Here is a 13,159-nt window from a genome sequence, read left to right on the forward strand (position 1 = left end):
CAAAGGATGTCTAGGAATCCAAGTCAACATCTAGTATCTCACACATAATATTTGCAAGGGAGGTCTATGAGAGCCCACACATTCCATGAGAGAAAATTCATAGAAACAGTTATTGCATGTCTTCCTCGCCCCCGAGAGAGGATAAGTTGTTATCCAAAAATGGATCGAAGGTGAAGGTAGGAGAAAAGTCACCACCGAAATTGATTCTCCTCTTCTTTGAATCACCATCAAGGTTTTCTCCATGACCATCTAGGCTATGAGAGTGTCGCAAGGGCTGAGACACAAGTGGGATCACCATGAACACCGCCTGAGGAGTGCAGACCCTTATGGGTCAAGAAGCCCCCACAAACAATACCATCTCATGGTTGAAACAACTGGTGAAACCACTAGTGTGCTTGGCATCATGACAAAGGTAACATGAACAATCTCCAACGAAGGTTGGGCAGAGGAGGCCCTTGTTGCTTGGATGACAAAGAAGTCTTGCCCTTATGAACTATCGTAGTCCACTCATCTTTCTTAGCATTTTCAACCAACTTGTCTTGGGTTTCTTTGACTGAACCGGCTTGCAAGGCATAACCAGAGGGTAGTTCTTGATCTTTTTGTTCAACCAATTGACACTGATAACAGGTGTTTGACAGGTTCAAATATAACGCCTTCTAGGTGAAGTTGTGCGCTCTAACTTGAATGCCAATAGTTTCTTTGAGATCTTGAGAGAGGTCCACTTCCACACAAACCCTCCTTTGAGAACATGTATTGAAGAACTTCTCTAGTTCCATGCAAATCACTTTGCTAAGGATTTGAGCAATAGCATGAATAAACTTCTAGCAAGGTACGGGTAGACCCAAAAACTCAACCCAAACATAGACTTTTAGTTACTTGTCATCTGAGACAAAGAAATCCCAAGACCACCACTAGAAAACTAGCAATGAAGACCTAACTAACCAAGGGCCATGGTTGAAGACCTCATCAACTTGGGAAGGTTTAGCAAACCAAAATAGAAAAAAGTCTTTAGTGAGACTTTGGATGCCCTTGAGCTGAACTCTCTAAGGAGTCCAATTCTTGGCAACCCATTCTTTGAGCATGCTTTTAGGAGGAGGCCAACCCACTGAGTAACCTATTAAGGAATGCTTCTCTAACTAGTTGCACGTATTGGGCTAAAGTTGGCTAGAGCCATAATGAAAACCCCTAATGCTCTCGCAATTAATGCAGTATGATAGGTATAGAACTAGAGATGAATTCAGAGAAAAAAGTCGTACTAACATGCAAAACCATAGCAAAATGATCTCACATCATTCTTTCTCTCACCACCATATATATAATTTTTTAATTTTGAAAAAAATACAAATAAAAACATAACTATAAGCGATTTAATAATATTGTCCATTCCCATTTCATTAGCATAGCTCAAGGTGAGTAAATATACCCAAACGGCATTTATATTAACACAAAAATAAACCAAAATCGGACCACATTTTATTTTTGCTTCCTCGTAAAACATTTCAGTACGTCGATAAAACTTTTCGGTACGTCGATCCATACTTCCCGATGTTCTGTAGTCGGGTTTAAACAAGGTTTTAGCTATGCAGAGGCTTAGCTCATGTCTGCATTTGCCTTCAGTATACGGAGGCCTAAAGCAGTCACGAAGAGGATGGAGACGACCACTTACCACACAAGCTTCTGAGATAGATGAAAATGTTGTCTCAGCGGTTGTATTCGAGAGATTGCCAGTCATTCTTCCCAGGCTCGATCCTGCCCTTGAAAAATTTCAACAGTTCTCGTAAGTTATTTCTGCCACTTTTCAGTTTATTTGAACCGAAATGCTCAAATCATTTTCTGGTGGCTGTCCTTACTATTAAGTTCAATCCATAAATCCGAAAATACCCATATCATTTCTTTGGCCAGACACACTCATACCAGTTTATAAGTATAGGACATCAGATATAATACAATGAACAAACGGCTAGGCATTTTGGTCAATCCAAATCAACGTTGTTAATTCCAACAGTCTCCAAGGCCAATGAAATCCACTGCAGGCAAGCAGCTCGCATTGGAAAATTGACACCTATGTCATTTTGTTGCACATACCTATTTTCAAAATCCTTGAATATTGATAGTGCTTGATTTGAATCGGTTGAAGTAGCCTCAGCACTTATCGACGGAGTTGCTGAACATGATGGGAACCAGTATTTTCTTAGAATGGCCGAGAACTTGTATTTTTCATTATGCAAGCTAGCCTTATAATCACAGCACAATCTTGCCACATGCTTTTTGTTGGAATAACAATCTGCATTCCGGACCACAAAGTACAGGGAGCACATTGCTAGAGCACCTCAGCATGCAAATTAGGGGTCCTAAGTTTGAATCCTAGATGGTTGTTGGAGAATAAAGTCATATCTGAATTGGAATGAGAGCTTGAGTAGGGGTGTTGGAAGAACAATTTACATTCCATGCCCCAAAGGGATGCGATGCCGACTTTTTCTGTATATACAAGGAAAACTGCAGTTGCAGCTCATACCTGTGAGCAAGAAATTAAAATAAACTATAATACAAGAAAATAATAATAAATCATTCGAACACTCTTATTTCAGAGCTTGATTACAGCACAAATTGTTTACAATGGCTATCCTGGCCCTGTCCATAAAACTCTTGTCCATATAAATAAAAATGCTATTCTGGAAACAAATTGTTGTAAATAAACCTCTATAACAGCAATGGGCGCCAACGAAAGTTACTGCAATATTCTCTAAAATATATGAGCACAAATTGAAAGTGACACACAGTAGAAGACATGGGATTTAAAGGTTAGTTACCTCATCCGCCCCATCTTTAAAATGCTTTGAGCCTTCTTGTTCAAAGAACTCAACTGCCATGCCCTATCCTTACACCATGTTAGGTTCTTCTAGAATTTTTCACACAATTTCTTCCTTGGCTTCCAACCTCTTATTGGACCATAAATCCTCCTCCTTTGTCTGTTTGTTCTCTTTCCATTTTTCTAGCTTCTTGCAGGCGTAGACCCAACTGTAACTTGTCCTTGTCCTCGGAAAGCTGTTTTTGCTTTCCTCATTGCTTGTCCAACCTTCTGTGGCACCTGTAGATAAACAATAAAAAGATTAAAACACAATCAAGTAAAGGGAATTAAAAAAAATCTGTAGGACCTCATCCTCCTTTTTCGCATTATGCTATTTAGGCACACTTTCCAATTTTCCGTTGGAGTTTTTATCTTTTCCATGTTTGCTGCCTATTACAGACTATCAAGAAACCATTTTCTCTTTCATCTATTTTTGCTTACATATCAACTTATAGCATTCTTTGATATCATGCCCTTGTCATTCTTCACAGTATGATCTTTCTTTATGAAGATTTTTTTTCTCTCATCAAATATGGGGCCTCCAAAGATCTACATCTTTGCTGTTGCTTTATCTCTGGTGTGAATTATCTCCACAACCAAAACAACTTGGACCCTTTTACTTTTAGTGATAGGCTGCATCCTTTTTCATTGGAGTCTTTAACTTTTCTCCTCTTTCTGGGTGACCTTCAATACTTTCCCCTTCTTCAGTATTTCGCAACTCAACATCTTCAGCTCATTCATTGTTCTTCCGCATTTAAGAGTTGAGTCTTCCATCCACTTGTAATTTTAACAAACCCCTTGACGGATTTAGTCTTCCCTTGTTCTAGCAGTTCAATACCTTGGCTAATCCTAGGCTCTAGGGCTTTTCTTTTTGAGAACAGTTTTATCTGAGAAATTTGTTTTATTTCCCACCAATCTTTTCACCTTTGCGAACCCTTGAATGCCTTTTCTTTAACTTTCCCATTATTACTTGCCTTAGACTGCTGCAACTTCCACCATAATTTCTCCAATTCAATATCCAATAATTTTTGTAATATCCTTTGATTGTCTTTATTGCTTTATGTCTCATCTTTTATCTTATTTTTTCTTCCAACTTGGTTATCCTCTTTTTCAACATCATGAAACCACCCATCGCTGCATCCACAGCAGTAACCATAGTCATAGCTCTTCTATGAGCCATTCATAACTCTTCCCACAAATTCTCTACTTTCAGCATCTTTGCATGCTCTGGTATCATTTAATGAAGATGAACATTCTCACCATAAGTTAAAGATATTGCTTTCCCTGAAAATGGGTCTAAATAGAATGGCCAAAAGTACAGCATACCAACTACTGCAAACACTATAATATTTTTCTGGGCAGTTATAGCCATTTTGGAGGTGAATTTTCTGTTTTAAGTTTATTCGAGTTCAGGATAAAAGGATTTGTTTTCCTGCTGCTATCTTTTCTGTATTCTACATTTCGTTTTGGACTTAACAGAGCATAGGGAAGAGAATAACCATTTTGAAGGAGCATTTTCTACTGTGTTCAAGTTTAGGGCTATAGGATATTTTTTGTTTTCCTTTTGCTGTGCTTTCTTTTCTGTATGTGCATTTGTTTCTTTGTCCATTGTGGGTTAACAGACTATAGGGCAGAGAATGCAGGGAGTGTTAACATTAGCTGCTATGCTGCATTTTGTGGCTTTCTGTAGATCCATTTTCATAAGAGCAGAGGATTGAACTTGCAGCAACAGAGTTTGTCTGCATCAAGATGAGTTATCTCATTGGTTGACCATCCCAGCATGAAACAGGTGGTCATCAAATGAAGTCCTCAAGAACCCGTGTGTAATAGCAGAGTCACAGGCTGCCTTATTGCGGTGGAAGAATTTGAAATTGGATTGGTTGTCTTTTAAGTGTTCAATCATTTTCATTACTCCATGTTCCCTTACACAACTTCTGTTGGTTCCAGCAATAGATGATGCTTAACTTGTTTTTTTCTCACTCAATATACTCCATATGAACTTTGAAGAGAGTACGTAACTACAAAAGAAACTTACGAGAATACTCCCAACAGAACAACATGATCATGGTGCTTAAATGCGAATCTGAACCTGGTTCATTGTGGCTATGAGCTTCATCATTGTCTAGGCAGCTCTATACACAAGTGTTGCCTTAAGTAAACAAATCACATATCCTTCCAGCTCATAAGTATAAGTAACTCTTTCAAATTGAATTAGACCTACGAGAACATTTTACTTTATCAGATAAGTAAAATATATCATTTAAACGAAAATATATTTAGCTTTGACGATTCCATCTCACTTAAGCTCTGACAAAGCCTATACGCATGTATAAGAGCTTCTGGTGTTCCAGGATGTGGTCTTGGTCCAATATGTAACTTGACTGAGGAGCTGTGGCCATGACAACATTTGCAAAGATGCTATATGACCACATACCTGTGAATAAACCACGGATACAGCATTCTCTCTTAAATGGTTCTCAGAAGTGAACCGGAAAGCAATTGTCAATACCAATTATAGGTTCCTTGAATTTCCACCATAAACAATGGCTGGTTGACTCCCTGTTGGATTAACTTTAAACAAAGATGCTAAATCCAATGTTTGGTTTGTACTAGGGCTATCATGTATAATAAATACATTTTCTCTTGTAAATACTAGTAATTTTATCACAAAATATTTGCATAACCTATCAACATATTTCAGAAAGCACAGTGATCATATCCAGTTGGATTATATGATTTGTGAATGTACTTTTATTCCAGACTTGATCACATGATTTTAAAACCTAAAGGCAGCAAAGATGCAGTGCTCATCAAAACAACATGGTGGGAGCAGATACAAGTATAGCACAAGCCCCAGCTGCATCTTTATCAAGCTATCCAATTTAAAAGGTTAATAAGACTGTAAGCTCAAAAGATGTTCTGCAGATTGCATCATCCATTCAGATGTTATGGTAGTGAAATAAATTTATCAGTTAATAGCTGCAAGAGAAACGTATCACTAGATGGCAATACTTCTTCCTGTATGAGGCTGTTGGACTCCATCTCTGTAACCTTCAAAAGCTGCATACACATTCAAACTAGCAAAGAAATAAATTGAGAGTCAGCTCTCTCTCTCTCTCTCTCTCTCTCTCTCTCTCTCTCTCTCTCTCTCTCTCTCTCTGTGTATCTATATATACTTCTGTTGATTGGAGCCAAGTCTGGATGAGTAGGTTGCTACACAAGATTAACTGCTTTTGGTGGGTTGTTGTACATAACTGTTAGTGTAGTTTTTTATTTTTCCTATTTTGCTAGGTTTTTCCTACACTTTTAATAATCTCGCTTAGGTTAATAAAGCATGTCTTATTAGGTGAATGGTTGTGAGGTGTCACCTTCCTACATGTGAGCATCCATAGCTATCTTGGGAAGATACTTTGCTATCTTTAGTCCGATAGATGGTTGCTCCTCATTGGTTGGTGTTGCCACCTCCTCCCTCTTCTTAGCCTATATAAGCATGCTACCTAGTTTGTATTTGCATCTCTTGTTTTTGCATCCTCTTAATGCTATTTTGCTTCCAGCATTTGCATTACTCTCTTGGAGACTAACTATATGATGCTATTTTGATTTTGTATCATTTGCATTCATAGTTTAGATATTTATTCTTTGCACTAGTTTTCTGGGTTATTAATCTTATCAGATTCTAACATGGTATCAGAGCTTTTCTATGTGCAAGAGTAGATTTTAGTTTCCTTATTTGAGAGATTCGGGGGGGGGGGGGGGGGCTAATCAACTTTATTGTAGTTTTTTGAAAAACGAAGTATGCTCCTCTCTTGCATCTTTGGATGATCCTGAGAATCAGAAAAGTTTTGACAAAAACGATTTTTCTCTGGGGTTTCAATCTCAAATCTGACAACCAACTTGCATATTTGGAGTTTTCAATCAGTATTGCAGGTTCCAGCATGCCATTGATGGACTTAGGAAGCTGATCCAACATTTGCATGTCATATTTTGGTTGCTGGGGTCGTTTTTTGATTTTTGGAGCCATTTTTTACTATTAAAGGCGTTTGATTTACACTACAACAACATCTTCTGTACATCAGCAAAGAAAACGCTTTTTGGGTTTTGTTCACAACTCCGAGAAACCATCTGGGTATCTTTTAGATTTTGCATGCAAGCTGTATATTTTGCAGAATCGAGCATGAAAGGCTATAGCCATACCCCTCTCCGTTGGCAGTTGCAGATTTGAATGCAATTTTCAAATGTCTCGTTCTTGCTCATACGGACTCCGATTTTGATGATTCTTGTTATGAACTTGGCTATTTTTTTGTGCTCTATCCACTAGTGGAGTTGTTTTTTGATTTTCATGCATGAATTCTTTAGAAATTGCAGATTCTCAGCCGTGACTGTGCACAGTTCTCGTTTTGAAAACTTCGGAGGATCATAACTTTCTCATACGACTTCGTATCGAGGCGATTCTTTTTTTGAAAGTGCATGATTTTTCGAGTAGATCGCAGTGGTGGTATTTGTTTTCTTGATTATTGTGCCCAAGTTTCACTTTTAGCATATGCTCTTCATGAGGGTTTGTAATGCATTGAAATCAAGACCACTAAGTATTTCTTTCTAGTGGTAGTTGTAAACGCATTAAAATAAAGTGCCAAATCATATTTCTTTGGGGGGGTTCTTTGATTGAGTAAAGAGGGGGGGGCATTGTCGTGGTTGGGTTCTCTTCTTTCTAGCATTTCTTCATCATGGATCAAACAAATATGCCCATCCTAACTCCATACAATTACTTTGAGTGGAAATCACGCATGACAATTCACTTAAGGAAAGCTGGATTAAATAGGATAACTATGGGACTTGAAACTGAACCTGCTAAAAATGAAGATAAGCCTAAGTGGTTTAACAAATGTGATGAGGCATTTGGAACATTGTGTTTGTTTGTTTCTCCTGACTTGCTATTTCACATTGAGTCTTTGGATACACCAAATGAAGTATGGACAAAGCTAGAAACACTATTTGGCACACAAGATTCAATGATGGGTCATATGTTGGAAAATGAATTAATTAGTTTGAGTTCAGGCAATTTCAACACAATCCAAGATTTCTTCACCAAATTGAAATCACTAAGGCTGCAGTTAAAACAATGTGGAATTGAAAAGAAAGATGAACAACTGATTCTTAGTATTCTCTCTAAGCTAAGTTCAGAATATTCTGTGTTTGTCTCTACCTTCAATGCTACTAAGGGTGCACTTGGTACTCAATTCACCATGCCATCTTTAGATGATTTTGCTGTCAATCTCACTCGAGAACAGGACAAGCTAATCCAGATGGGCATTCTTAAGTCCTTTAAGTCACATGCCTTGGCTGCCAACCAAGGCACAAAAGAACAACAAGGACAAAGTAGTAACAACAATAGTAAGGACAAGAAACAAAAGAATAGCGAGGAGAAGAAGGATCAGATGCTGGTTTCTTCAAAAGCAACTATTGATACACCATCTTCCAAGGGTGATAAGCCTAAGAAAGAAAAGGTCAAATGTGCCTATTGTAAAAGACCTGGTCATGATGAACATAAATGTTTGCAGAAACAACTTGATCACTTAACATACATTCTTGAGAAGAATAATATCAGTGTTCCTGAGTCTATCAAACAAAGTTCTAATGAAGGGTCTAACAAAGAAAAAGAAAATAGCAAGGGGAAAGGAAATGACAAGGCCCTTTTTGCAGTTGCTTCCTCACCATCCACTTGGGTTCTTGATTCAGGTGCTTCACACCACATGGCTTCATCTAAGGAAGAACTTGCATCCTTGGAGTCGTGTACTATGCCTTCTATTTTGATGGGTGATAACACTCTTGTTGAGGTGTGTGGGAGAGGGTCTGTTGATGTGGGGGATGACACATTCCATGATGTTCCTTATGTACCTTCATTGTCAACTAATCTCCTATCGGTACACTAGATCACTCACACAGGTTTAGGCAAGCGGGTTGAGTTCACTCCTGATTCAGTGGAGATATGTGAGTTGCATAATGATTCTACAGTTGCAGTTGGGAGAGCAGATCATCAGTCACGATTCTATATGTTTTCTCACTTTGTTTCTGATCCTCCTTTGACTGTTTTGCTCACTCACTTTAATGATGTGAGCAGATTATGGCATGAGCGGTTTGGCCATCTTAACTTTCACTACTTGCATCAGCTTAACCAGCAGAGCATTGTCACAGGGTTGCCTTCTACTTTGACATTGGAGTCACTTGGAATACATGATAGATCTTCTGATGGGTCAGATTCACTTGAGCAGTCTTCTACCTCCACTTTTGATGCAAAGAGTGATTCAGAGGACTCACCTCCTTCCTCTCCTAGTCATCATTCACAGGTTGATGATTCTCCTCTAGATTCTCCATCTTTTGGTCCAGTTTGGGCTAGACAGACCTTGCAGTTTGCAGGTGATTGGGTTGGGGATCCATCAGACACCAAGCAGACTCGTTCACAATTCCAGGATGCTCTACATATCTTCATTGCTACTGCCTCAAATCCACAGTCCTTTCATGAGGCTTCTTGTATTTTTGAGTGGGATACAACTATGTAGGAAGAGTATAGTTCCTTGATGAGGAACCACACTTGGGATCTTGTCCCTTTTTCTAAGGGAAGAAAAATTGTTCGATGTAAGTGGATCTACCGGACAAAATTTGCAAGCTTTGCTAGGGGTATGGGATGCTTCATCTTTTGGGGGGGCCGCTTCCTCTCACTTGGAGTCCTAATTTTCTTTGGGGAGTCTCTTTTCTCTCTCTTTTGGGAGAATTTTATGTACATGGGTACCTCATCAGCCTTGACTTGTCGGGACCCATTTCTACATCCACCTAAGCTTCGCTTATGGGGGGTGTTAGTGTAGTTTTTTATTTTTCCTATTTTGCTAGGTTTTTCCTACACTTTTAATAATCTCGCTTAGGTTAATAAAGCATGTCTTATTAGGTGAATGGTTGTGAGGTGTCACCTTCCTACATGTGAGCATCCATAGCTATCTTGGGAAGATACTTTGCTATCTTTAGTCCGATAGATGGTTGCTCCTCATTGGTTGGTGTTGCCACCTCCTCCCTCTTCCTAGCCTATATAAGCATGCTACCTAGCTTGTATATGCATCTCTTGTTTTTGCATCCTCTTAATGCTATTTTTCTTCCAGCATCTGCATTACTCTCTTGGAGACTAACTCTATGATGCTATTTTGATTTTGTATCATTTGCATTCATAGTTTAGATATTTATTCTTTGCACTAGTTTTCTGGGTTATTAATCTTATCAGATTCTAACAATAACAAGATAATTTTCTTTGACAATATGAATAAGAGAGGGTTTTGGCTTGTTAACAGGTGCACCTTGTGTCATAATGATAAATAAACAATTGATTATCTCTTTTATCATTGTGCCTTTTCTAGAGGGTTTTTTCGGTTTGAGATTTTACTCAGATACCGATTCGTGGGATCCAGGCCTGGCTTCCGCATCGTAGGCGGACGGATTCCAGATGCGCCCGGAAGCCCTGCGGGTGCTGGCTAGGAGCCAGCTGCAGGCTCCCGGATGTGCCTGGAAGCTGAGACTCAGCTTCCAGGCGCATCCGGGAGCCTGCGGCAGGCTCAGCTTCCAAGCGCATCCGGGAGCCTGCGGCTGGCTTCCGGCCAGCACCCGCAGGGCTTCTGGACACATCCGGGAGCATCCGCGGGCCCAGCGGCCTTTCAAACAAAAAACAATAATAAAAACATAAAGATATCTCTGCTCCTTATGTGTCCAGTCAAAATGACTATTCTGCCATTTGCCACATGTCATGCATTTTTTTAATCCTCGACACAAATACGTACAACCTAAGTAAAGTTGATGGTGAAGAAATGTGTTAGAGGGACATGTTTGCGATCAGAGTGGTATTAAGCTATGTGCACTTATTGATTAATATACAGGGCAAATGGGAAAGAGTGCCTTTGGTGGACCAGGTCCCATTAATTAAATCGATATCTCACATGGCAGGGGCCAAGTAAAACATTAATTTGCTAATAAACATTCCACAATCTTCTGAACTGATTAGTAATAATTTAAATTAATCCAACAGAAAGTGCTAGTACACAATCATATGCTGTCTCAAAACTGCAAAACTGCCTTTCAAGCATCATGTATCCTTCAAGACAAGCACAGGGATTCCCCAACAAAAATTATTATTCAGGAAAGAAATCATCAGTAAGAAGTCCCAAATATGGACTCCTGTAATTTCCGATCTACAAAAAAAATCTGAATTACGCAAGGACAATTTGAATTGCGCTGTATTAACAAACATCTTGTAGAAATCTTCATCATGACAAACTTATGGTATCCCTCAAAAGGATTAAAACTGTATAAGAAATCCACAAAATAGAAAACATAAACCTGGAAGCAACAGTGTAATACTAGCTTGATAAAGGCAACATCTAACTGCTAAGATGTTACAGGCTAAATCTGGATAATGATGAATATTTGAAATAGAATTTTTACTAGAATCCTGCGAATATTCTGACAAAGAGGATGCCCAACATGAAAACAAACACAAACAGAGCAGTCTTCAAATGCAATATCTAAAGTTGACAAATAATTGAGATATTAAATACATGACAGCATTATTAAAGTCAATTATAGGGCTTTCTGCCAGTCACAGTCAAATTCACTCTCAAATTTGAATATAGGGCTTTCTGCCGGGCAACATCTAATCACTGCTAAGATGTTACAGGTTAAATCTGGATGAAGCTAAAAATTTGAAATAGGATTTCCACCAAGAATCCTACAAATATTAATATTATATATATATACACACACACACACACACATATACATACACACGTTTCCTCCCGCATCTGCATCCAAAAAAAAAAAATCCCCGCATCCCGTATCCGCTTTTGGAATCCGCATCTGAATCGGTAACTTAGAGATTTTACATAATCTTAGAGGTGATTGGATTTTCCCTGACTCTTGAGATTTTGTTACAGTACGAGTAAACACTCCCCCTTTTCTCACCATGTTATATTTGAACAAAATGACCCTAGGTATGTGACAGACGAAAAGTTCAGTATGTTCACTGTATTTTACTATGTGTTCTAACAGAGTCAAAATACAAATATATTCTGCAAGCTAGCATTGCAATTAACAACAGCAGATATGAGGTATTTGAAGATAGTTTGAACTAAAGCAATTCAACATGCAATCCATGATAACACCAAGAATGCCTCATACACAAGTAATTACTGATGAACTGAAATGTTCTTAATAGCAGAGTTCAGCAACTGCATAAATTAGTATGTTCACCAATCTTATAGACAGACTTATATTGCAATTTCTGACTTATGAAGGCTACCCGAACTTAACAGGTTTCTAAACAAATCCTCAAGACTAGTCCCAACTGAGATTTGGATAACAATCAACAGTTTCCTAAGAAGGCCTGTTTCAATCGAGCAAGGCTCTTATAATCTTTAATCCAAAATACAAACACATAGAGGCACTTTCAAACTGTAAAGAATCAACAGATTTTTCAAATGTCTGTGGTTGTCACCTGGAGGAGTGGAATGCCGTGAGCTGAGAGAAATGAAATGTGATCACTGGATAATCGGCCCTGGGTGTACCATGAATCAGTATGCTGGAAATGATTGCTTACCTCCTGTCAATATCTGTAGTAGTCAGAACTGTGCAGCTCAATGATACTTTTGTCCTATACCCGATAAATCCTCTGGTAGGAGACATGAGGGACTTCAACTGCCATTACCGTCTTTCACAGCCTTTATTCCGTGTGAATGTCATGCAAACAAAAATGGAGATCAAGTGAACCAAATTGCAAATGCAGAGTGAATGGGGTTGTTGTCCCAATCACGAACAAAGTATGATCATCCTTCACAGAATCAATGAACAGAAAATTACCTTGGCAATGGTTTGTTCTCATTTTGAATTTTTGTGTCCCAACTCCAACAAACTCTGCACGATATCAACCTGCCCGGGCGTCTGTTACAGTGAGAAGGAATAAGGAGCATTAGGAGTTAGACAGACAGGGCAGTGCCAACAAACGAGCATGGCAGAGGAGGCATTACACAGGTGGCCACCGGACAGAAAGCAAGAACGTTACAAAGCTTTAGTTGCTACCAAAAACATGAAAGCTAATCTAACTAAGCCTGCGATCCATGAATCACAAATGTAACCGTGGCATCAATGGGGAAGCTCATGATAGCTAACATTAAGTTTTATCTCCCCCTTATTACCATCCCGTTGAATTATGCTAGCCTATCGGAATAGAATAATAAGCTAGCAATGATGAAGTGTCAAGGGAAACAGGGGGACATGACATTG

General features: G+C 38.9%; 1 protein-coding gene across 3 annotated transcripts in view; it reads left to right on the forward strand.

Moving 5' to 3' along the window:
* The first annotated feature begins 1,444 nt into the window (after positions 1 to 1,444).
* DECOY (decoy) overlaps positions 1,445 to 13,159 on the forward strand; it is a 108,958-nt gene continuing 97,243 nt past the window's right edge. For 2 of the 3 annotated variants that reach the window (XM_089792353.1, XM_089792371.1), the window contains exon 1: positions 1,471 to 1,777. In XM_089792353.1, the coding sequence (XP_089648479.1) occupies positions 1,581 to 1,777 (197 nt within the window). In that variant the 5' untranslated portion in view covers positions 1,471 to 1,580. Of the gene's footprint in view, positions 1,778 to 13,159 lie in introns of all 3 variants that reach the window. The other variant, XM_089792364.1, reaches the window with a different exon arrangement.

Source organism: Cupressus sempervirens, chromosome 1 (assembly GCF_028749045.1).
Source record: "Cupressus sempervirens isolate cs-2001-9-10 chromosome 1, ASM2874904v1, whole genome shotgun sequence".
NCBI lineage: Eukaryota > Viridiplantae > Streptophyta > Pinopsida > Cupressales > Cupressaceae > Cupressus > Cupressus sempervirens.